The sequence below is a fragment of the Gopherus flavomarginatus genome, chromosome 2, assembly GCF_025201925.1.
Source record: "Gopherus flavomarginatus isolate rGopFla2 chromosome 2, rGopFla2.mat.asm, whole genome shotgun sequence".
NCBI lineage: Eukaryota > Metazoa > Chordata > Testudines > Testudinidae > Gopherus > Gopherus flavomarginatus.
The window spans coordinates 47,626,300-47,651,512 of record NC_066618.1 but is presented as its reverse complement, the minus strand read 5'-3'; the positions used below and the strand labels follow the sequence as shown (position 1 = coordinate 47,651,512).

At 40.6% G+C, this 25,213-nt stretch overlaps 2 protein-coding genes across 5 annotated transcripts in view; both read left to right on the top strand.

Moving 5' to 3' along the window:
* PEX1 (peroxisomal biogenesis factor 1) overlaps nucleotides 1–2,063 on the top strand; it is a 47,472-nt gene extending 45,409 nt beyond the window's left edge. For all 4 annotated transcript variants that reach the window (XM_050939500.1, XM_050939501.1, XM_050939498.1 and 1 more), the window contains one exon: nucleotides 1,759–2,063. In XM_050939500.1, the coding sequence (XP_050795457.1) occupies nucleotides 1,759–1,843 (85 nt within the window). In that variant the 3' untranslated portion in view covers nucleotides 1,844–2,063. The remainder of the gene's footprint in view (nucleotides 1–1,758) is intronic.
* A 6,371-nt stretch (nucleotides 2,064–8,434) lies between these two features.
* Nucleotides 8,435–25,213, top strand: part of LOC127044562 (1-aminocyclopropane-1-carboxylate synthase-like protein 1) — a 34,821-nt gene continuing 18,042 nt past the window's right edge. The window contains exons 1-8 of the mRNA XM_050939600.1: nucleotides 8,435–8,747; nucleotides 10,315–10,374; nucleotides 12,819–12,889; nucleotides 14,678–14,747; nucleotides 15,974–16,040; nucleotides 17,533–17,630; nucleotides 18,886–18,963; nucleotides 22,743–22,843. Coding sequence (XP_050795557.1) covers nucleotides 8,601–8,747; nucleotides 10,315–10,374; nucleotides 12,819–12,889; nucleotides 14,678–14,747; nucleotides 15,974–16,040; nucleotides 17,533–17,630; nucleotides 18,886–18,963; nucleotides 22,743–22,843 — 692 coding nt within the window. The 5' untranslated portion in view covers nucleotides 8,435–8,600. The remainder of the gene's footprint in view (nucleotides 8,748–10,314; nucleotides 10,375–12,818; nucleotides 12,890–14,677; nucleotides 14,748–15,973; nucleotides 16,041–17,532; nucleotides 17,631–18,885; nucleotides 18,964–22,742; nucleotides 22,844–25,213) is intronic.

The window sequence follows — 25,213 nt, the reverse complement described above, 5'->3', positions numbered from 1 at the left end:
AGTAGTAAATTGTTACTAAATTTGTATGCAGAATTATTTTTAAATTTCATGCATGAACATTACATTTAGTTCAATCTTTCAAGAGTTTTTTAATATCAGTGTTCTGCAAAATAACTGAATTATAAATTACATAATCCCCACAGCAGAATTAATCTTTTCAGCACTTCAGAACTATTAAACATTAATAAAATTAAATATGCGTAAGGGAAGCACAATTCACCAATGTGTGTGTTTGAACATTTGCATCATCTTCTCTGTTGTTTCTCCTTGTAGTTATTTTGATTGCATCTAGATATTAACTTGCTTAGATTTAGGTATTCCATTATTTAGACTATTTTATCTTACGGCTGATGGCAATGATGCATGCCAATGGCTCATTCTTACTTCAGCTACATAATTGTCTACATAAATCCCACTGTTGCTAAAGGAAGTTGCCTATTTGCCTGAAGGGGACAACTGACCCTTAGAAAATGAAGGCATGTATGCACCTGATCCAAAGACCACTGAAGATGGTGGGAACAATCCCATTTTTATCAATAGACTTTGGGTCAGACCCAATTTGTACTGTAAGTATATCTACAGTAGCTACAAGAATAAGAAAAAAAATCTTCAATTAATTTAATCTATATTTTTCATATGAATAGAACATGCTTCAGTATATTTCAGAAACTCCATGTTATAACTCAGTTTTCTCAATTAGATTATAAATTACAGCTACATTATGTATAACTATATTGCTTTCTATAGAACCAAGAGATTCCTTGCTCATGAAAGTATAAATATGCATGTTTAGTTGTATTCATATTTTTGTTTGCAAAGTAAAATCATAAATAATTTAACGTGCAACTGAATGCTAATGTTTCAGAATACACAAGTAGTATTTTAAGTATTTTAGGCCCATCCTGCATCTTTACCAGACAAGCAGTATTGTTGTTGCAACAATAAATCAGGTGTTTTGGTTTGGGGGATGGTATTTTTGTCTCTAATTTTTTTGTTCTTTTGAGCTTAATAACTTTTTAAAAATGAAAAAAATAGAGAAAAGGAGCAGTTAATCTGAGGCAAAAGTTCTATAACAATTTTTAATGTTTTAATCTGCATTTACCATATTCACATCCATTGACATGGATATCATTGCTAAATGGCTAATTTCATAGTGACCTGAGAAAGCTGAAGCTCGGAGGGGGGAATTGGTGGTCTTGTCAGGGTTTTTTTGTTTTGTTTTGGGTCTGGTTGAGGAGGTGTTAAGTTCAGACCCTTTTGGTGGGCTGCCCTAGCACTGTACTTTGACCCGTGAGCTGATTATCTCTTAGAAAATAGACTCAGGATCACTGCTTTTCAGAGCTTGGGAGTGTAAGAATTTCCTTTCATAATCTGCTGGGAACTTCACATGGATTTGGAATTACAGTAACTGAAATCTGTTGATCTAGCTGAGGATTCTGTGTAACATACATTTTGTTCTATTAATCTTATATATCTGCAGTGTTGCTAATGAAGAGTAAGAATGTCCCATCCTGCAGCAAACATTTATTGGAAGGGACTTTATAGGTAGAAATCTTTCATTAATGCGAATCTATGACCACTCATAGTTTGCTCCTAATGTGTAAAGAGGGTATTTTCTAATAAGTACAACTCTTGCGTTTATTCATACAGTCACACACAACTGGTTTGGTTTTCATTGGCATTGATGTGTAACTAATGAGGGTTTTGAAAAGAATGATGGTATCTTATACTAATATGCTATTACTTATTTGTTTCTAGCTATGAAAATTTTCAGCATCCCAAGAAGAGGAAAGAGCAGAATGGAGCAACTTTCAGACCAGGACAAAAAGTGACTTTAGCCTAATAATTTGTAATGCGATTGTAATCACTAAATTGTAGCTTTAAATTTTAGTTGTTCAAATTATAAGATCAGAATAAGATTTATATTCATATGGATTTATTACTGCCGTGACTGAATGACAGGCTTCTTTGAAATTAATTTTAAGTGTTGTAAAATTATTTGACGTTTTATTTTGCAAAAATATGTCTTCCTACAAATTGATATTAAACATTTTGAAACAGCATTGGTTACAATGTGTCTAATTGCTTATTTGCCAATGAAGTCCAAATTTTGAACTTATTGTGCAGTTTTTGGAAGGAATTGATGGTTTTATCAAGCTTTCTTCTTCCTCACAACAAATATATATGTTGTTTTCTTCACAGCTGTTCTACAGTTGTATTTCTATAGTTGTAATAAAAACCAAATGGCTTCCTAAGGTAGATTTATCAAAATTCTGTATTTAGGAGAAGCATGGTATTTATACAACTTATATGAATACATTTTAATAACTAACACTGGAAATAAACAACTATATTGAACTATATATGTTATGGTCTTCACAAGTCTAAAGGGAAAGCATTCTGCGTGTTCATTGGTAGGTAAGTAGTCCAATACATTCTTTCAGATCAGCTACAGATTGATAGAATTAAAAACAAACCAAAATCTAAGCTTACCTTCTAAAGTAAGAAAATAGAGACAGGATAGATTTATTTTTAAAAAAGGGAAAAGATGCTTTCATTTTCCAACTAACTAATCTGAGAAAGAATTGACATTTAAGTCTGAAGGGACGACCAAGTGGAGAACTGGGATATTGATAAGCATCAGAACATAATAAATTGTCAGTAAGATGCTCTGTGGAGTCACCTTCATAATCAGAGTATGTGTGGGGGGGTTTTAAATAGCATATTGTATTTCAGTGTCAAATATTGTACTGACAATCTTAAAATGAAAGCAAGTCTGCATCAAGCTCCACACTGAGATCCCCTTTCACTCTGCAAAATGAAAGTAGGATTACATACCATGTGTCAAGGTTTTTTCCCCCACTTTGAACTTTAGCATCCAAAAAGTGGGGACCTGCATGATCACTTTTAAGCTTAATTACCAGCTTAAATTTGGTATGCTGCCACCAGCCAGAAGTCTGTGTCTGGCACACTTCTGTTCCCCCAAAACCTTCCCTGGGGAACCCAAGACCCAAACCCCTTGGGTCTTAAAACAAGGAGAAATTAACCATCCTCCTCTCCCCCCCCCCCCCGACTCTCCTCTCCCTGGGCTGCCCTGAGAGGCTACACAGATCCAAACTCCTTGGATCTTAAAAGAAAGAGGAATTAACCGTCCCCCTTCTTTTCCCCCCACCAATCCCTGGTGAGTTTAGACTCAAGCCCTTGGATTCTAAAACAAGGGGAAAAAATCAATCAGGTTCTTAAAAAGAAAGCTTTTAATTAAAGAAAGTAAAGGTAAAATTTCTCTCTCTAAAATCAGGATGGAAAATGCTTTACAGGGTACTCAGATGCATATAGACTAGAGGGAGCCCCGCCCCCAGCCTGAGATTCAAAATTACAGCAAACAGAGGTAAAAATCCTTCCAGCAAAAAGACACAAGTTAAGAAAACAAACATAAGACTAATCTGCCTTTCCTAGCTATTACTTACTATTTTGAAACATGAAAGACTGATTCTGAAAGATCTGGAGAAGTCTGGGTGTACGTCTTGTCCCTCTCAGTCCCGAGAGCGAACAACGAACAAAACAAACAGCACAAACAAAGCCTTCCCTCCACCAAGATTTGAAAGTATCTTGTCCCCCTATTGGTCCTCTGATCAGGTGTCAGCCAGGTTCACTGAGCTTCTTAACCCTTTACAGGTAAAAGAGACATTAACCCTTAACCATCTGTTTATGACACCATGGCTTGAAAAATTTTCATGGAAACTTAACAGTACATACTCCTCTACTGCCCCTCACTCTTTTTAATGAGGAATTTAATAAATATAATAATGGTATTTTACTTCTTCTCTATCCTCCCCCTCCCCCCCCAAAAAATTATCTGAGCAAGAAAGTAAGTAGACTGTTACAGATGTGCTGTACTAACTGATGTAAAGATGGTAGAACCTTGATTGGGGCTGTGAGTAATACTTCTCAGCCAGAGGTCACTATTAGCAATTAGCGGATATGAGATAATCTCTTCTTCACTAATCCTTCAATAACTAAAAACTAACAGATGAAATTAAACATGTCTACAGACTGTTTTATTCAGCTGTATGATTATGGTGTACAGGGAACATAAAAAACCCTTAGCCAGCCTAGGGAGAATTCCTCTGGTTCAGGTACTGCTTACCAGTCTTAGGTAGGGCTAAGATTTAGTCACAAGTATTTTTAGTAGAAGTCAATAGAAACACAAACTCAGCCCCTGACCTGTCCATAACTTTTACTAAAAATACCTGTGACTAAATCTTAGGTGCTGGGAGGAGCAGGGGGCAATGCTCCCACAGATGCTTTTGCTCTGGAGGGGGGCTCTGAGGGACCCCTGCTGCTTCTGGGGAGGCACTCTGGGCCCCATCGCTGGTTGGTGCGGGGTAGCCTGGGGCCCTGCCAATGCTACTGCTGGGGGGTAGGGATCCACTGAGCTGGTCTGGGCAAGGGGCGGCCTGAGGTCCTGCCGCTGTTGCTCCCAGACCGCTGCTCTGGGGCAGCACCCAGGACCAGCTGCCCAGGGCTGCCCGAGCAGCATCCGGTTCAACTGGCCCCAGGCCGACTTGGCTGCTCAGGCGGCCATGGAGTCAACCATACCGGCTGCTGCAGAAGTCATAGAGGTCCTGGAAAGTCGCAGAATCTGTGACCTCCATGACATCTTTGAAAGACACACAGCCTTAGTCATGGCTTGCACAAGGCAGCCTTTCTCACAAGACCAACCATATGAGGTATGTCAGGAATCAACGGGGATAGGAAGGAAGTCCCTATAGCATATACAGCTATGAGGATTCTCAGCTGCTGTGGGTTGTGAAACTACCCACAGGCACCCCAAGAATGAGCCCATATTTTTTTAAAGTATTGCTCAGCTGCTCTGCTTTTCTCCAGGAGCCATACAGGATTTGTTCACATTCCCCCTCTATAGAAGTAAAATGGTGAACAAGGATGCCAGTTAGTGACAGGTGGAATGGTAGTGTTTGTGATGTGTTCATTGGAACTAGTCTGAGATCATGACACTAATTTCAAGTAAGCCACCAAAAGTCACTGGATAATGACACAATTAATCTATATTTGAACCACTGAGCTAAAGTTGAAAAGGTCTGTGCCTCAATACTAATCCTTTATGTCACCCTGTGCCCCTGATGTGATATATAAAGCCGTGAAGTCAATTGTTTTGTTTTTCTGGGTGCTTATTATAAACTGTGTAAAAGTTGACTGTAAAAGTTAAGTTATCTTTTCAATCCTCTGTTATCATCTGTCTTGTCAGCTGCAACTGAAATGTTCTCAATTGCCAACCATTCTTCTTAGTAGTTGATGGGTATCTAAAGAAACAAGAGCTAAATATAGATGAGATAACATAAGTGTAAGGGATTTGTTTTGTTTTGTTTTTGCTTTCTGAAAGCAAAACAACAGTTAGGGAAATGGTGTTTTGTATTGGATTTTCAATTAAGTCAGCACAAGACTTCCAATATGATCCCCCCAAAAAAGAGAGCCATCGAACCAAATCCTTCATAGAATTCTTTGCCAGAGTAACACTGTCTAACTTTAGGAGAGTGGATTCTGGGAGTGGTTCAGAATCTCTAATTTATTTCTTTTACAGAATATTGATGATCTTAGCAGTAAGGGAATCTGTCATTCAACCAAGGACTGTGTGGCCTTAATCTGTTTTTAAAAAAATCATTTTTCATAGATAAAAACTTGTGTGAGAAGTAAATTTTCACTGGGTCACAGCAGAATAGCTGTTTTGTTATACATGTACCTAAACCAGTAAGTACCATTCTCCTCAAAAATTTGACAATGGAAACGAACGATGGGTAAAATGTGGATCTTGTCCCTGTCTGCAATATAGTTCCAATGTGACTTTCTCCCCATGTTCACTCTGCATTGGTCAAGAAACCTTAGATGATTTTCAATGGATTCGAGCTATTTGTGTTTTTAAATTCTACTATGTTTTTGGAGGTTAATCAAGGACATACAGCACTGCTATGTGTAAGAGATCCATCCCGTGCTGTGGTTATCTAATAGCAGCTAATCCCACACTGCAGTTGTATAACATTTCCAAGGAACTTCTAGGAAGTCACAGTAGTCTCCAAGTACTATGTAAAAATATGTAACTAATACAGCATGACCTTGATTGGATAGTAGAGAGTTACAGCAAGCTGCTTGGTGCACAGTATGTTTTTATTAGCTGCCAACAACTCAGAAGTTACTTTTAGACAACTGCAAGGACAGAATTTCTCTGACATCCATTTGGATAGCAGTCAAAAAACAAGCCAGTATTCTAACATTAACAAAAGAAAATTTCCTTAGCAAAAAAAGAGGAAATTAAAAAAAAAACACACAGAAGTAGTTTAAAACAGATTGAAAGTCTGTCTTCCACCCTGTGGCCTCACAGGAGAATTACTCATCTAAGTGCAGCAATGTGCACCCCTTGTCTCATACTGACTGACAGCTCTGCGTGATGCTCCATGCAGCACTGCCTGTGATCAACACTCCAAGCTTGCCTTGTGACATGTATGCTATTATGCACAGAGAAACAAGCACAAATCAAAGACAGTGCGGCAAGGCAGCCTCACTATCACTGGAGAAGCAACAGTCAGCAGTACATCCAGTACCAACATTAGCAACAGAACACATTGCTGGACATTTTCACTCAAAACCAACATCTTGTGATCCTCTAATATACATGAACCCTTGGGGAATTATTTCTATCTATGCCTTGTTGAATTCTGGTAAACCCTTCTGTAACTTCCATCACATTAAATTTTTCTCCTGGGCATGACAGTGTGACATTCCTCACATATCCAGCCTCCCAATGGACACTGACAGACTCACAGAGATACCTATCTCCAAATTAATTCTGGAAAAGCAGGGGTTAAAATAGTTTAATAAATAAACAGGTACCCTGTTCTCTGATACATGGGGCTCAGCAGATATGAAGGTAAAATCTCTGTATAGACAAATGACTCTCCACCTTTTAAGCCACTCCTCTGTTCTGGAGGTTCAGAACTCTTTTTCTAAGACCAGTAATAAGGATGATAATCAAAGGTTAAAGCATTGATTAAAAAAACCAACATGTTTTGGTCTAGCCGAATCCTAGGGTTTTCTTCTCCATGTCAAAAATACCATTGTATCAGCCCTATATTAGGTAAAATGCAGTGAGAATAGTCTGCTCTGCACTTATTATGCTTTAGCTAACCAATGCATAATTCAAATATTAACTAAGGCAGGTGTGGTCTACACTAAGTTAGGATGACCCAGCTATGTCACTCACGGGTGTGAAAAATCCACACTCCTGAATGATGCAGCTAGCCTGCATGAGTGTAGCAGGTCTAGAATTCTTCCCCGGACCTAGCTAGTCCCTCTTCCAAGGTGGATTACCTATGCCCATGGGAGAACCCCTCCCCTTCAGGTAGGTCTACACTAAAGCACTACAAGGGCACAGCTGCAGCTTCAAGTTTAGACAGGGCTTTGGAGCTGTGCTCCGGCTCTGCTCCAGCTTCAGGCAAAAACCTGCTGCTCCGCACTCCAGCTCTGGGCTCCGCTCCAAAGCCCTAAGCTTAGACTCTCTAATTCTCACAGCACCTGGCTGAAATAAGTATTACAGTACTCGCATTTTGCAGAAGAGTAAAGCAAAACAGATTAAGTGACTTCACCTATTTTGATTTTGCTGAAACTGGATCAAAATAGACACTTATTCCATAACTAAGTGTGTGAATTTAAACATTTCGTTATTTCCAAGTTTGGGTGTAGACGAACGCTTAGTGCAGGAAGCTGTGTCCTTCCTGTTTGTTGCATCAGGTCTGAAATGAGAATCTGTGACGCTGGGCTAACGTCTCCCTAGCTGCACTACAAGGCGGAAAGCACATTTCCTGTCACTGTGAAATACTGATAATGCTGCGAAGTTCATTTAAAAGGCGATTCCAACGCCTGTATTTAATCTCCTAACATAGCAGATCAGAACCAACCCCGGCCGTTCTGACACAACACCGTCTGGGCTTGACACACACACGGGACCAGCTCAGGGCGAGGCGATCTCCCTAGGCCCGGCTCCCGGGCGAGCCTCGGGGACAGGATCTGGCTCCCGGCGATCCGCTAGCGCAGGGGGGCAGGAGCGGCGCCAGGGTTTTTGGTGCCCTAGGCGGGGGTCCTTCTGCGCTCCCCGTCGGCAGCAATTCTGCGGCAGGTCCCGGAGCGAATGAAGGACCCGCCGCAGAATTGCCGCGGAAGACCTGGAGCGCAGAAGGACCCCCGCCCCCACCGCCGAGGGTGGCAAAATGCCGCCCCCCCCCTCAAATCCTGGCGCCCTAGCCTACCGCCTAGGTCGCCGAAATGGAAGCGCCGGCCCTGCACTGGGGCTTTCCCGGGGCCTCAGGCCCGCCGGCTCCCCCTGAGTTTCCGGAAAGGCGAAATCCGGGCCGGAGCCTGCGAGGGGCGGTCCTCACCTCAGGGCACCCCGGGTCGGCGCAGCCACGCTGAGGACGGGGCGGGGCGACTTGTCCCGCTCAGCATCCCGGCCTGGAAGGCACCGCCTCCCTGCGTCCGCCGCCTCTGCCCCTGGCTCCCTTCATCCTTTGTCTTCGCTCCGGAAGGGCCGCAGGATGAGCAGCGGCGGCGCAGGCGGCAATGGCCGGGTGGCGGCTCTCTCCGCCCGGGGCTCCCGCATCGCCAGCGGCGCCCGGGGCCTGCTGGACAAAGGCTTCGACTTGTACATCGCGGACCCCTTCGACCGGGAGCGCAACCCGCGGGTGAGAGGAGCCGGCAGGGCAGAGCCGCGCTCCCGGCGGCCGGGGGGTCCCGCAGGTTGGGGGCATCAGGCCCTCCGAGCAGCAGACCGGGGAGAGGGCGAAGGGGCCCGCGCCACGGGGATGGGCGCTGCACAATAACCTGGAGCAGGTGCCGGGGCTGGGGTCGGAAGGCGGGCGGGGGTTGGGGAAGCAGGCAGGGAACGAGCCATCCATGGGAGCTGCTGACAGGGACCCCAGCGCCCTGATATCAGAGCCCCGCACGGGTTAATGCCCCGTGCGGTTGCAGTGGCCTTATCCCCCCCTTTCCCGCACTGGGAACCGCGGCACCCCGGGTATGTTCACACCGCAGGGGAAGATGGGGTGAGCAGAGCATTGAACACGGGGCTCCAGAGTCCCAGGTAGCACCCTGCCAGCTGGAGCCTCCTTCCCGCCCCCTGCGGTGGTTGAGCGGGGTGGGGAGGTGGGGTGCAGGCAGTGTTTAATTTGTGCCAGGACTCAGCCCTGGAACCGCTAGGCTTGGCAGTTCATAGCCCCGGCACTCTGGGCATGCTGGCACCGCTTTCCTTACAGATTAAACACGGCGTGTAGGTTTCCTCGAGATTCCTACGCAGGACTTTAAAACAGCCTCGTGTAAACTGGGCTACTGCAGGGTGACGAAGGAGTAAAGACGGGAGGGGGAGACGGAGACGCATTGTCTAATCCCTGTAGAGGATGGTGCTGCTGAGCCAGTCTGGGCGTGGTGGTTCAAGCTGGTTTGTGCCAGTAATACTATGATGACGTTATTCCCTGATCCGAAATCACCTTAACAAGGAGGTGCTGCTGCTGCTGCCTCTCAGTTTGCCCAGTGCATGAAGAACATGAGCATGTCTGCGGTACATTGCATAATGAGACCACTTCCCTGCCCCAGCAACCAATGTTATGTATTGTTTGACGTTATATTCCTACAGGGATAGGAATAATCTATACCATGAGAGCATTCATTTGCCAGAGCACAATTGGATGCAAGCCAACAGTTCCAGCTCCTTTGATCCCATTTCTAGAGGCTAGTAGTTTTTCCTGATACAAACAAGGTTTCTTGTTGTCTAGACCTGAGTGAAATGTGTCGGGCCTTTGGCACAGTTGTCCGCCACAATTGATCAAAAACAGGATGTTAGCTTAAAAATCATGAAAGCTATAAAAATAAAATGTGAGATTCTGTTTATTTGCCCCTTCGTTTTTGAGCCTTTAGGAGTAACATTTTCAAGCTTTTCTCCACAAATAGGAGGACTAGAAATTTACCATACTTTAATTTTAAATGAAACTGAGATTCTCACATAATCACCTGGCTTCAGGTGATGAGTCTTTAAGAAAAGCACCAAGTACCCCAAGGCATTTGATAAAATAGCCTGTCACAGTTATGCTCAACTCTGGCAATCTTTTCATATTGGGCTCTGACTAACAGGTTTGGGCCACTGAGCTGGAGATATGGTAGTAAATGTTTCAGGCCCTTCTTATAAAGACAAAGGGAATCCAAACTGGATTATTTTTAGATGACCTCAATTGTTTAATATCTGTAATTTTCTTTCAGGGCATTTTGAATTTGGGAACAAGTGAGAACAAACTTTGCTATGATTTAATACAGGAAAGAGTAAGTGGATATGAATAATTTGTAATTATGGATTTTGACCTATAGAATGGTATTGCAGCTGGTCAGTTGAATTTTAATAATGGTGTGATGTTTTACAGATGAATAATTTAGCACAGAATAAATAATACCTTTAATTATCTCTAGTGAATTGATAGCGTTATGACAAACAACTTTTTTAAACAACTGTGCTTTATACTTAATATTCGTATATTATAGTCAGATACACTTAGCAGAGTAATATAACCATGAAAAGTGTGGCTCTGGTTGAGGGCCAATACCATTTTCTTTGAAATTTGCCTAAGCAACGTCATTCAGATTTTTTAAAAATAGAAATAATTTAAAGTACTCTTCTCTAATCCAAAAACAATTGTTTGGAGATTATTTTTTTCCTATGAGAGAAATTACTGAGTACACTATCATATGGTTTGATTCTCTCCTGGTGGAGCCAAAACTCTTACCTAGAATGGACAGCATTCTTTATGTTGGAATTATGGATTGATTTTAAGCAAAACTATAAAAAAAAGTGTAATTTTTTGTATACCAATCCAGATGTCAGGCTGCAGTGCTGCACAAAGGCAATTTCTATTATCTGAAAAATGCTAATATAAAAATGGCACCTTTTTAAGTGAGAAAGTAATTTTAAAAAACCAATCAATTAGCTCTGCTTAGCTAGCACAGCTATGGAAGAATAAACTAGATTTTATTTTGGGTCACACAGCAGCAAAATTAATTTCCAGTTGTAGGGCCAGCTTATGCTTTCATTTAGATGACTTGTTCACCCCTACTAAAAGTCACTGAAATTGCACGGATGCAGTTTGTTCTGCAGAATCTTTATTACTGATGTCAGTGCTTGATTTGTAGATCTCAAGGTGAGTTGGCATGCCTGACAATTTGGGAGAGGAAATGTTTTTTTAATAACATGAGAACTGTGCAAATTTTAACTGGAAGTATTTGGCTCAGTAAATACAGTACTGCACATTGTTTTTATTAGTCACTTTCAGACTAGCTTCACATTTTAAAATAAAAAAATCTAACCCAGTTGCTTTGGCTATTTCTTAACTGTGCCAGGTAAAATTATTATCTCCTTCCCAACCGAGAAGCTAAGTTCCCTGTAAGCTGTGTGGCTGCACAGCAGCCTATTTAGCGCCGCACAGGCGCTCAGGGAACCAGCCCAGGTGACTGGCCAAGCAAGGGGCACACTATAGGCTCCAACTTCCTCTCTAGCTGTGGGGTGCTCGACTCTTCCCAGGCCCCACCCCCATTCCATCCCTTCCCCCAAGTCCCCACCTACCCCAACTCTTCCCACTCCGCCCCCGTCCTGCCTCGTACCCCAAGCAGCTGTTCGCAGCAGGCAGGAGGCGCTGGGAGGGAAGGGGAGGAGTTGGTCAGTGGGGCCACCGGCAGGCAAGAGGTGCTGGGAGGGACAGGGGAACTTGGCTGCCAGCAGCACCCACTAGTTTTTCTCTGTGGGTGCTCCAGCCCACGGAGTCAGCACCTATGGGGGTGCCCCTCCCCCAGCCCCAACTCAGCCCCGGACTTGTCGCGTCTAGGGGAAGGGAGGCTTGAAGTCAGCCCCAGCCTGGCCCTGCTATAGCTGGGGATGGGGCACCTATCCCATGGACCCAGCCCAGGTGCTGCAAAGGGGAGAGAGAGCTGGGAAGAGTCCTCTCTCCCCACCTTAGCTCTGGAGCACCCTTCTGTGCCCCAAACCCCTCATCCCTGGCCCCAGCCAGAGTCTTCACCCGATGCACCCCAACCCTCTGCCCCAGCCTTGAACCCCTCATCCCCAGCCCCCCTCAAAGCCTGCACCCTCAGCCAGAGCCCTCATATCCCTGCACCCCAACCTTCTACCCCAGCCCTGAGCCCCCTCCCACACTCCGAACCCCTCGGCGCCCCACCACATGAATTTTGTTATGTGCACCAATATGAAGGTGACATGTCACACATCATCTCCACATTGGTGCACATAACAAAATTCATTCCGCACGTGTGGGAAAAATTAGAGGGAACACTGCTGAGAAGGTAATTTAAACACAACTGACCTTTTAATTTTTAAAATAATGCTGCACCTCCTGTAAATATTGAAAGAAAATGGTGGGGATTTGGGTGTGTCCTCAAACAGTATTTATAGAATCTCTGGGATTAGTACTAGTATATTTTCACTCAACGTGTTGGATTTAACCAGGACAGAACAGTCCATAAATAACTTTTTTCTGATCTGAAGAAACTGCTGATGAGCATCTTGCAGATAAAGAGATGGAAGTTTGAACTGGGAAGATGGATGTAACTCTTGAATATTAAGATTTTCCATCTCCCCATTTTTACAGAATGGTATTATGTAACTACATAGATTGTCATGTGGTTCAGTAGAGCGCAAGCTCATAGGTAAAAATATATTTTTCTACAGTATGTTTTTTATGTCTTTCTGTTTTTTATGTTAACAGCTCACAAGACCTGACATGAACTATCTGGAACCTCACCTTTTGCAATATTCTGATCCACAAGGCATTGAAAAGTATGAAGTTATTAAAATATTGCCTCCTTTTCACAGTTTGGTGTGGTTTCATTTAATCTACAGACCCAGGGGTTTATACCCAGTTTAATATTAGCTGCTTGTTCTGAAGATGATGTTTTTCTGTTTCCTGTTGGTTTTCAAGAGTTACTTTCCTGTTTTTTTTTTTTCCAGCTCCTACGATCTTTACCCTACCACCTCCCTCCCTAAAAGAGCATGATACCTTGCATATAGTCAGGGGAGAATGCTGTGGACGTCCTTTCACAGCTAGTAGCAGTAATTCTCACAGGCAAACTCTGGCAGTGAACAGTTAAGCTAGAACTCTGTGTTCTTCAGAGACAGGATCAGGGTGAATGCTGATCCTGTAAATATCAGTGGGAATTTTGCCATTGACTTGAGTGGGGCCCACCTGAGAATATAATCTTAATTTACTCAGATTTCACCGTTTTTTGTTGCACCAGTTCTTGGGTTCCTTCCAAAACCAGGTCCCAACAGTGGAGTGCGTGCAAAGATACATCTGCTTTTTCTAGTTATTTTTTCATACAGATATCATATTTCTGGGGTGGCCAAACTTACTGACCCTCAAAGCCACATACAGTAATCTTCAAATGTTTGAGAGCTAGGTATGCCTGCTGGAGCTCAGGGCTTCAGCCCTGCTGTGGAGTGATGGGGCTAGGGCCTTCTGCCCTGCAGGGAGGGAGGTCTTGGGGTTTCAGCCCTACTTCTGCTGAAGCCCCCAGCACCAGCATGTATGCCCCGTGGGCCTAAAGCCCTGAGCCCCTGCAGGGCTCATGCCCCTAGACCAGCAGTTCTCAACCTGCGACCGCATGTGGCCCAATTAGCACAGAGCTGCCGCTCAGATGTGTGCTATAAGAATTTAAAAAATTGCCACTTTGGTCTGGCGGGGGGGTGGGGGGGGGTGCTGGCTGAGGGTGTGAGAGCGTAAGGCAGCTTGCAGGGCTGCTTCTGCCAGCAGGGGGCTGGCAAGTACTGCAGGGGAGCGGGAGAGTGGGTCTCTGGGCAGGTTGCTGGGGGGGAGACTCTCAGCAGTGAGGGGGTGAGGCGCTGGGAACTAGGGGTTTGTGGAGATGCTGCAGCACCCCCAGGTTTTAGGTGGGGCTCTGCTCCTGCCTGGTTCCTCTGGCCTTGGCTGCTAGCCCGTGCCCAGTGGTCCACTCCTAGCTGCCCAGCGCGGCGGCACTTGGGTCCTGGCTGCCCTGCCCCATGTGGCAGGGTCCAAGGTCTGGCTGCCCGGCCCCATGCCCAGGGCTCCACTCCTAGCTGCCCAGCACAGCAGGACTTGGGTCCTGGCTGCCCAGGGCTCCACTCCTGGCCCCGCTCTGTGGAGGGGTCTCAGGGCGGGCTGTGGGGCAGGTATTTGGGGGGAAAGGGGCGCTGTGAGCTGCATTTTAACTGTAAAAAAGCTGCATGAGGCTCACAAACCGCAGTTTAGCTTCCCCTGTCATAATTGATCCACATTTATTAGAATTCTGCACCAGATAGTGGGAAAGAGCCTATCCATAGCAACCTAGACTGTGAAAGCTACATTTGCTGGCTGTCCTTCACAGCAGCCTGTTCATTTTGTCCCACTGCATGTCTCCACCTCAAGTACTGTAACAAGCCAGACATCTTCAGAGACTGAACTTAGTGGAACCAAAATTTGTCCATCTTTCATAAGAGTAAAAGTGTATCATGTTATTTGTCCTATTCTAGATAAAGTCTATTCTGTGTATTTTGATCTTTTTGTAAGAAGAATTATGTAATGCAAAGTGTTTTAATTTTGCATTTCAGCTTCAGAGAAGAAATTGCCAAATTTCTCACTGAGTATGCCAAAGCTCCAAAAGCACTGAATCCAGAGCATGTAAGAAACTAGTGCTTCATCTCTGCATCTTGGTTTTTTTAGCTATAGATATTTTCTGTACCGATTTGCTTATCTTTTAGGAGATATTATAAAAGCATTTCCAGATGTCTTATCAAATTTAAAATGTTCTGGATTGCAAACAACACATGAAACTAGGTGCAAACCCACTTAGTATGAAGAACTTATGCTGTTGTTCTTTGACCCTTAACTGATCTTAAATTCATAAAGTTCTAGGGCCCATATGCTCCAGATTTATGTTGCAGAGAGGAGCTATAACCATGAGGAGGAAAACTGTAGGTTGGGTTCTGAAGGGGTTAGGGAGTTATGGTTGTGTTCTTCCCACCCCCTTTACTGCCATGGAAAAATTGTGTGTGGAGACTATGACTAGGATAGGAGGGAAGTGGTTGTCTTCCCCAAATCATTTGCATAGGTTTCACATGTAGAGTAATAGCTTGTGTATTTATGTATAACAAAATGAGCACTAAAATTCTGCCAGTGGTTATTACGTAAAACTCTTATTGACTTTAGCTGGGAGTGGCATATACACAGTAATAAGATATGGCTGATAAAAGCTTCATTTACTTCTGGGCTCTGATATTGTAGGCAACAATATATCAAGACTTTTCTGTCCATCTCTGGATAGTAGGTGTGTAGCACTTGTGATGCCTCAGTTAACCCACCTCCAGCTTTTTGGAGGTTGAAGGAGCTTTCTGTATCTTCACCTCTTTCTTTCTCACACACAGCACCACTGAGCCTCTGGACTGTTGGAAAGGAGGCATTATTGCAGGACTGCACATTTTGGAAAAAAAAACTTTCCAAACAGAGAGTGCTCATAAATCTTTCCTCTAAACCCAACTTTAGGCCTCAGTGCTGCTGCCCATGTGTGATGTGCATGCAGGTTCCATTTAGAAGGCTGTTGACTTTTTTTAAACCAGGAGTGCAAACCACTTTTATATTTTTTAATTTATTTTCAAAATATTACGAACTGTGAAGCTGGGGTTTACAATGAAATCCATTAAAAAACCTTAACTTTAGCAGCACAACCAACTTGGATATCATATATAACACTCTAGTTTGCAAGATCAGAATCTTGCTTTACAATAATGGTTGCTTTTTAATAAAGTTCTTATCAAATCCAGTCTTCTTTACTTTTCTAAGTATTACCTTCTAACCAGTCACAAAGGTGTTGGTAGTTCTGTTGATACCATTTTGTCTACTTGTTTCAGATAGTTGTTATGAATGGCTGTTGTGCTGTCTTTGCTACCCTTTCAACTGTATTATGTGATCCTGGAGGTAAGCTGAAAAATAAATGTTCTTAATCTGAAAGCATTATATATACAGGTGAATTTCATTTTTTATTTTTTTTTGTAACTTAATGAATGTGTGTCATCCACAGTGGCATTAAGTAGCCTTTGCATTTATTTATTGTATTTATCTTAAAAGTGATAAAAGACACCTATCCAAGGCTCTAGTTACCCTGACACATTAATTACAAAAATCCCAGAAGCATTAAAATAATAATTCCAATAGAAATCCAACTAGCCACCTACAGAGAATCGTTTTCACCGCTTCATTATTGCAGAAAGCATATCCTTAGTCCTCTCCGAAATCCCTGTCAAACATCTCTTTCACTATGCCTGAAAGATCACAAAATCTGGGCTAAAATTTGGATAATGGGAGAGAGCAAATTCCAGAGTCTCAGAGCCCTCACAGCGAACACCTGCCAGCCTCCTCCTCTCTGTTAGAGTGAGAGTACCCCTCTCTGGAACCTATAAGATGTAAACTTTGGGGACAAGCACTGTTGCTGAATATTCTGAAAATGTATGGAAATGTAAGTTTACAGTGTTAAAAGAAATAGTAGTATACAGATTAATCAAATTGACAAAAGTTACTTCTAAACTTTGTTTACATGAAACACAAAAAATATTGAATGCAAAAGCTAAAAACAGATATAAATTAAATAATATGAATATGCTACCCTGGAAATACTGCAGTACGTAGGAATAAGTAGGATACAAGGAATAGAAGATCTGCTTATATCATTGCAGCACCTAAATGAGGGTGGGGAGAGGGAGGAGAGAATGCAAATCTTGGAATCAACCCAGTGGCCATGTGTATGTTTCAAACCACTGGTTGTAAAGTTCTGAGTGTAGAACATCATGACAGCAATAAAAACTTAAATAATAAGGGAGCTGCATGGAAGGAGCTATCTTAAAGGATTGAAAAGCAAGAACATCCATTTGAAAGGGAAGTGACTGTATTGTATCTGGCAATTCACAGCTAAGATACTTAGATACCACAGTGAATGGTGAAGTAAAAACCTCTATATTGTGTAAAAGATCAAATGAGCATTATAACATGTGGGATACTGGCAGCTGAGTATAACACAGAAAAAGTAAGTAAGATTCACAGCATTTACCTGAAGAAAAGATGGCAACATTTGAATATTTAACAAAACGATAATTTAAGCACACTAGTCGTATGCCACTTTTGATATTAAAGAAACACTCAGTGGGTCAAGTCAACTTCAACTTATGCTTCATAGGTGGTTGTCAAAATAGATATTGAACTAAAAATGCAAAGGAAAAAAGCAGAATATGACTCAGCAAATGAACAAATTGCTTTATGCTGGGTATTCATAGCCATTCACTTTAGGGTGCAAAGTAGGTGGTGAGAATAGATTGGATATAGATCTCTTGGAAACAACAGATTCAGTCTGTTAATGTATAGTGACGTAATTGATGAGAATATTTAATATTACCTCTTATTTGCATTTTTGGTTTAGATGGGTACCTTATTCCTACTCCATATTATGGTGGAATAAATTCAAAAACCTGGCTGTATGGTGGAATACAACCTGTCCATGTGCCCTTGTTCAGTGAGGTAAAACTTCAGTTTATTAAAGACTGTATTATATGTACGTACAAAAATGTATGTTAAAGAATTTGAATGACAGTTTCACAGGGAGCATCAAAAGCAACAAAAGACCACAGATTAAAGCAGGCATGGAAACTGAACTAGCCACTTATCTTTTGATGTTTGGAGTATTGTAGCTGTGTTGGTCCAGGATATTTGAAAGACAAGGTAGATGAGGTCTTATCTTTTATTTAACCAGCTTATGTTGGTAAAAGAGAGAAACTTTTGAGCTTACATATAGCTCTTCTTCAGTTCTAGACTCTGTGTAAACTCATAAGTGTCTCTCTTTCACCAGCAGAAATTGTTCCAATAAAACATGATCTCACCCACGTAGTCTCTCATCTTTACAGGAAGACTATCTTGTTCAGGTTGCAGCATATTGGTAGGATGGTGTGATCAGCTTTGTACTCAGCTGTCTCCAGTACCTGCTCTGTTTACATGCAGAATAAGTTTTGCAGAACTGGCAGTTTCACCTTTCACAAGCGTTAAATTCATCATGTAAATGTTTATTTTCTCTAGCCCTGGAATATGTATTTCACCTTCCCACCAATGAACCCAAATGTACTGCTTGAGAGAGAGAGAGAGAGCATTTAAAAACAAAATTATTGATGTTTGGACAGGATTATTCTTGGTTATGAATTTGGAGATGGACCTTGGTTTTGTTCCTGTTAGCTTGTTTTTCCTCCTCCCTACTTCCACCATTGTTTTTGAAAACTTGCTTTTCCTATGCTATTCAGAAATCACACTTAGGGTATGTCTATGCTGCAATTAGACAACCACAGTTGGCCCACAGCTCACCTGGCAGGGCTGTTTAATTGCAGTGTAGGGGTTCATGGTCAGGTTGCAGCCTGAGTTCTGGGACCCTTCCACCTCACAGGGTTCTAGAACCTGGGCTGCAGCCCAATCCTGAATGTCTATACTGCAGTTAGACAGCCGCTTAGTCTGAGCCCTGCAAGTCCGAGTCAGCTGGCATGGGCAAAGCAGGGGCTTTTAATTGGAATGTAGACATACCCTTTGAAGGTAAGGGGAGCAATAGTAACTAAAGTCAGATACTGCTTTCTTCCAGAAATCACTTCTGCAAGTACATACCGGATACATCCCTCTCCTCTTTAAAGCTCCCTTCCATTTAGACTGGATTATTTTAGAAACTTTAACTACTATTATATTTGCATTATTTGGAAGTGATTCCTTAACTGTTTTTTGTTGGTTTTGTCTTGCATAGGTGACTGATGAAGAAAGTCATCCTTTTCAATTAACAGTTGAAAAATTAGAGACTGCCCTACAGAGAGCTAAAGAACAGGTAGGAATGGTATTAACTGATCACCAGGACCAGCTGTGTTTGTTTTCTCTAAGTACAGTGTTAATAACTCAGTTTCACTCAACATTGGAACATTATTTTATCTGGCTTAATACCCAGCTGCTTGAAATCTTCCAGAAGTCTAAATTAATGAACTATTACAGGCATGCGCACAACTCTGGCAACAAAAAATATTTAAATTTCCCATATAAACCAGACAGTGTGATAATGTATTGAGTCTGCATCATACTACTTTGTACAGAATGAGTCTTAAAATGTATGTTTTTGTAGACTTAATTTCTCATTCACTAGTCTTACAGAACTTTGGAGTGTAGTAAAGGCAACACATTCAGGTCATTAAGAAGAGGATGAGCATTACTTGAGTGGCCTGTTCAATTAAAAAAAAAAAAAAAAAGTCTTGTCAGATTCTGAAGGGAGTCTTGTCAAGTTCCACCTAGCCAAGAGGATTGGGAACCATGAAACATGGCCTTGATGATAGGGAATGCAACAACAAAAAAAACAAGGGAAGACTCCTTGCAGAAAGTTATCTTTTAAGGATTTTGCCAAAAATACTGTCTTAGTTTTCTGTTGAAGTTATATTAAATTGTCTTATTTTAAGCATTCTTGCTTGAATGACTTCAACATGGTTGCACAGTTTGTCTTATACTCTGGATTTCTTTCATCCTGTTCTGTTTCATATGTTTATTTTGTGATAGTCTATTACATTTTGCCACTGCTTGTTACTTACTTTTGGTCAAAATGCAACACACTTTTTAAAATTATCTGGTAGGAAATATACTTTAAATTCTAAATACCTGTATTTATTTAAATCCACACATTCATAGAAAAAACATGAAAGTATATTTATATTGAACCTGTTTGCGGTGTTTTGCTCAGTCATCCAGAAGAGGGAACACACGATAACTAGCAAATCTTGTTACCAGAGCTGTGGCAGTAGCATTAGTAATACTGGTTTCATAACAAGAAAGTAAACTAAGTGGAGTTACTGTTCTGTGTTTTCTAATTAACACAGGGTGAAAAGTAAGGTTTAATAAAAGGTAAAAGACTAGTTGCAGTAGGGAAGAAAATGTTTACATTTCGAAGAGAGTATTGCAAACGATCAACAGTAAAGCCTACAAATAAAACTGCAAAACATTTGTATCTCTTTATAGTAAATGTCTTACAAACAGAATTAAACAACCTACTGAGAGTTGCTAGCTTAACTTCTATATACATGAAACACTTATTTAATCAGTTTCAGCATCTATCTCAAGCTGTGGGCATGTTACAGTTTAAAATAGATAATTTTATTTTTTTTTAATTTGTAGTAAACTTAAACACAGTCTCTGTTAATATTTTTGACTATCTGCTTCCTATATTGATCCACTTGCATCAATGACCAGTGAAATCTCTGTCTTCACAAGACTTATTTTCCACAGTTAACTTTCTCTGTATTAAGTGGCCACTGGGAAAAAGCATTTTTGGTGATACCGAGATGGACACTTCCACTTTATTTGTATTGAAGCTGTCCAAGTTAAGTTGTAGAAAGAAACTATAACTGGGGCTTAGGTTCACCACGTAGGTGCAGTAGTACCAGATCCTAACAAAGACGCTTCAGCTAACATCCCTGTGTTAGCTGTTGCCACAAGTTTTGCTATATTAATACAGTCACCGATCAGTGTTTCTGGTAGTATCATAACGCAAGCAGATTAAGCAAAACTAAGGGACCACAAGGTGAATTTAAGAGGTTCTGTCACTTAAACTGAGAACATGGTCCCTTAAGAGTAACATTCCAACATGTATATTATCTATGTATTAGACATACCCTGGGTTTTGTCTTAGAGTTTCTTAAAATATTGAAATGTTATTTAAGTAATCCCTATGGTTGTTCTAGCACATGAAATTGTCTCTCTCTTTAACAAAAAGTACAGTATTGGAAATATTCAGTTTAATGATCTGAATGACTAAATATCAAGGGCTTTGTAGTAGCTTGAATGCAATTTTATACAACGTCTGCTAATTAATCTTATGTTACAATATTTTAAAGTCTTAAATTTTACATTAACTACCCTTCAAATTATAACACTTCAGTGTACTATCTACAATTCCCTCATTCCCATACACAGAAATAGCTGTAAAAATCAGGACTTGAATAGGACACTGCTTTTTGTGTGGAAGGGTACTTAAAGTGCACTGGAATCATACATTTTGAAGGGAGCAAGGGGAAGTTTTAGTTGTTAATTTATTATGACAAGGATCTTTCCCTTTTAGACAGTAAAGATTGTAGGATTTGGCCCAAACTTAGTCCAAAAGTCCCATAAAATCAATGGAAAATTGTTAATGTTGTATCTTAGAGGCAATTTTGATCTTGCATGTTCAATTTTTATTTGAAAGCTTTTCATTTAATGAACTTTAACTTTTAAAGATCTGTATGATTCAATCCTTATAAAATTGAAACTGTTTTCAAGAATAATATTACAAATAACTGCTGCTTTGGGACAATTGTTACTGGAAGGCTTTATTTATTCCTAATTCAGTTCATGCTCATAACTCCTATTAATGTTAATGTAAATTACATATATCAAGGGGAGAATAGATTTCAATGTTCCCTCACAACCAAAAATACATTTTCCTCTTTGTTTTTAGTCTCAGATGTGATAGAAGTTCCTTGGAGTTTTGCCCTTAAAAATAATTGCCCTCCTTTGAAGGTTCGAGAGGGGTGAGAAAAATCCTCAGCAGAGCCAGTTCTCTAAAAACTAAATGGAATAAACTCAAAATAGAAGTGTGGCATAATTCCAAATTTATCCTGTACATCAATTAGTGGATGACAATTCCTCCTGTTGACATAGCGCTTGAATATAACAATTTATATTTCGTGCTATAATCATTGTAGTAATTGGCTATGTATGCAATATAAAACTTTTTGTTAGATAGAGAATATGTTAAATGTGTGTGTTAATTAGTACATATTGCATTAGTATACAATGGATGAGTTTTTCCTGAGTGTCCCACTACACACTGTGTAAAAATATAACATAAAAAGAGCATTAAGTTGTGTGTTCCTAGTTGTATAACTGAATTTGTGTGGAATTCTTTTCTCTACACAGTATTTACAGCCTTTTATAATTGGAGGAGAGAAAACTAATCTATGCAGAGTTCTATTTCAAATGTACTTTCCTCCATGGTTGAGCAAGACAGTTGGATATAAGTAATTATTTACTTCAGTGTTTGTTTTAACTTTTCTAAATTCCTCTTAGGACACCAAGAAACTTAAATTTCATACTTCTACTGCCTTAGATGCTCTTAATTTTGTAAGGCAATAAGTTAAAAAAATTTACTCGAACTGGTTGTGAGCTATGAAGGTCCGAATTCTGCTCTGTCATGTCAGTCTGTATCCTTAGTAACACCGCTGAACTCCATGGAGCGATTCTAGAAGTGTAAATGAGAGCAGAATTTGGTCCATACTGTATTATAATCCTGCCTGTTGGCATTCATATTTTTATGGAACTAGGGCTAGCTCGATTTCCATTTGCCAGTAAATTATTTGATATATTTCTTTGATGCTATTAACTGAAAAGGTTGGGTAAACTAGAGAACAAGTTGTGTAGCCAAATCTTCCTTGTCTTTTAGTGGTTTATTATTAAAGAAGGATCATATGTGCTCATGTGCAATCAAGTAATATTTAATAACTTTTTATTGAAGGGATAGCAGCTTTATAGTCTCGCTAGTCATTTGTTTGACGTCATGTTGGCGTCTCCGACTATCAGTTTTTCTTTTTTCAGGGCATCCGAGTCAGAGCATTAATCCTGATCAACCCTCACAATCCATTAGGGGACATTTACCCAGCACAGTTACTGAAAGAATGTCTAGAGTTTGCGCACAGGTTTGAGTCCTAGCGCTATTTGTTTGGGATTTAATTTCCATGATGCAATATGCTAGTTATAAAAATCACCTTTGGTAAATCTTATTTTGTTCCATTGGGCATATGACCTGTGGGAGGGGTGGTTCCTTGTAGAGTTTATTATCCTTTCTATGCGGCATTTCTGGGGAAATTTAAAAGTGAAATTACTTAAAGTGGGACCCAAGATGCTATTTCTGAATGAATAGCCCTATGCTGAGAGTTAGCTCTTTGTGCAAATAAACAAAAAGCTTTCTTGTATGCATAGCATTGTTTTTGTGTTTAATGCATATGTCAAAAAAATGAAAACTGGTAATTATCAAAGTCTTTAGGAGCGAGAGTGTATAATTTGGATAGAACTTTCATTTGAAAAATTACCAAAATAACATTATAAAATTGGCCTTGTGACAAAGGTATCTAATTGGCTAGGGAAGGTTCCAGGTATCAAGATATCCTCTATATTTACCTAGTTTAAGATTTATAAGTCAATTTACTCTTCCTCAGAGAAGGAAGACCCCCAAAAAAGAAAGTATTTTCTGTTTTGCTTTTATTCGTCTTCTGACTCAGAGTTCATATTCTAGGATCTAAATCTCCTGAAGCCTGGATGGGGGAGCATTTGCCACATTTAGCCTTTGCAATTTTTTATGCATTCAAATTCAGTGTAATATCATTAGGAGTTTTGCCAAATAAGGACTGCAAAATTTGTCCTTCTGCTATTAGTTTCTAGAGCAGAAGCAAATTTCTGATGATCTAAAATATAACTGGTTGGTATGCATTGATCAGTACATACCAAAAATATCCTGTTTGTAAAATTATTTTCACTTTTGAAGCAAATTAACATAAAAAAACTGTAACTTCTGATGATCTAGTTTTCTTTCCATGGAAACAATTGTGGCAGTTAGAGTTCTCGGAACTTGTCAATTGTCAAAGCTGAATATTGCAAATTAGGGCTGTCAAACGATTAAAAAAAAATTAATCGCTATTAATCGTGTGATTAAAAAATTATGTGATTAATTGCACTGTTAAATAATATAATACCATTTATATAAATATTTTTGATGCTTTCTACATTTTTTCAAATGTACTGATTTCAGTTACAACACAGAATACGAAGTGTACAGTGTGCACTTTATATTTATTTTTATTACAAATATTTGCCCTGTAAAAAACAAAAGAAATAGTATTTTTCAATTCACCTAATACAAGTACTGTAGTGCAGTCTCTTTATCATGAAAGTTGAACTTACAAATGTCAAATTATGTGCAAAAAAAACACCTGCATTCAGAAATGAAACAATGTAAAACTTGAGAGCCTACAAGTTCATTCAGTCTTATTTCTTGTTCAGCCAATTGCTCAGACAGATAAGTTTGTTTACATTTGTAAGAGATAATGCTGCCCGCTTCTTGTTCACATTGTCACCTGAAAATGAGAATAGGTATTCTCATAGTGCTGTTCTAGCTGGTGTCGCGAGATATTTTCATGCCAGATGCACTAAAGATTCATATTTCCCTTCATGCTTCAGCCACCATTCGAGAGGACATGCGTCCATGCTGATGACGGGTTCTGCTCGGTAACAATCCAAAGCAGTGCAGACCAACGCATGTTCATTTTCATCATCTGAGTCAAGTGTCACCACCAGAAGCTTGATTTTCTTTTTGGTGGTTTGAGTTCTGTAGTTTCCACATCGGAGTGTTACTCTTTTAAGACTTCTGAAAGCATGCTCCACACCTCATCCCTCTCAGATTTTGCACGGCACTTCAGATTCTTAAACCTTGGGTTGAGTGCTGTAGCTATCTTTAGAAATCTCACATTGGTACCTTCTTTGCATTTTGTGAAATCTGCAGTAAAAGTGTTTTTAAAATGAACAGCACGTGCTGGGTCATCATCTGAGACTGCTATAACATGAAATATATGGCAGAATGTGGGTAAAATAGAACTGGAGACATACAGTTCTCCCCCAAGAAGTTCAGTCAGAAATTTAATTAACATATTATTTTTTTAATGAGCATCATCAGCATGAAAGCATGTCCTCTGGAATGGTGGCCAAAGCATGAAGGGGCATATGAATATTTAGCTTATCTGGCACGTAAATACCTTGCAATGCCAGCTACAAAAGTCCCATGCAAATGCCTTTTCTCACTTTCTGGTAACATTATACATAAGAAGTGGGCAGCATTATCTCCCGTAAATGTAAACAAACTTGTTTGTCTTAGCAATTGGCTGAATGAGAAGTAGGACTGAGTGGACTTGTAGGCTCTAAAATTTTGCATTGTTTTGTTTTGGAGTGCAGTTATGTAACAAAAAATCTGTATTTGTAGATTACACTTTTAAGATAAAGAGATTGCACTACAGTAC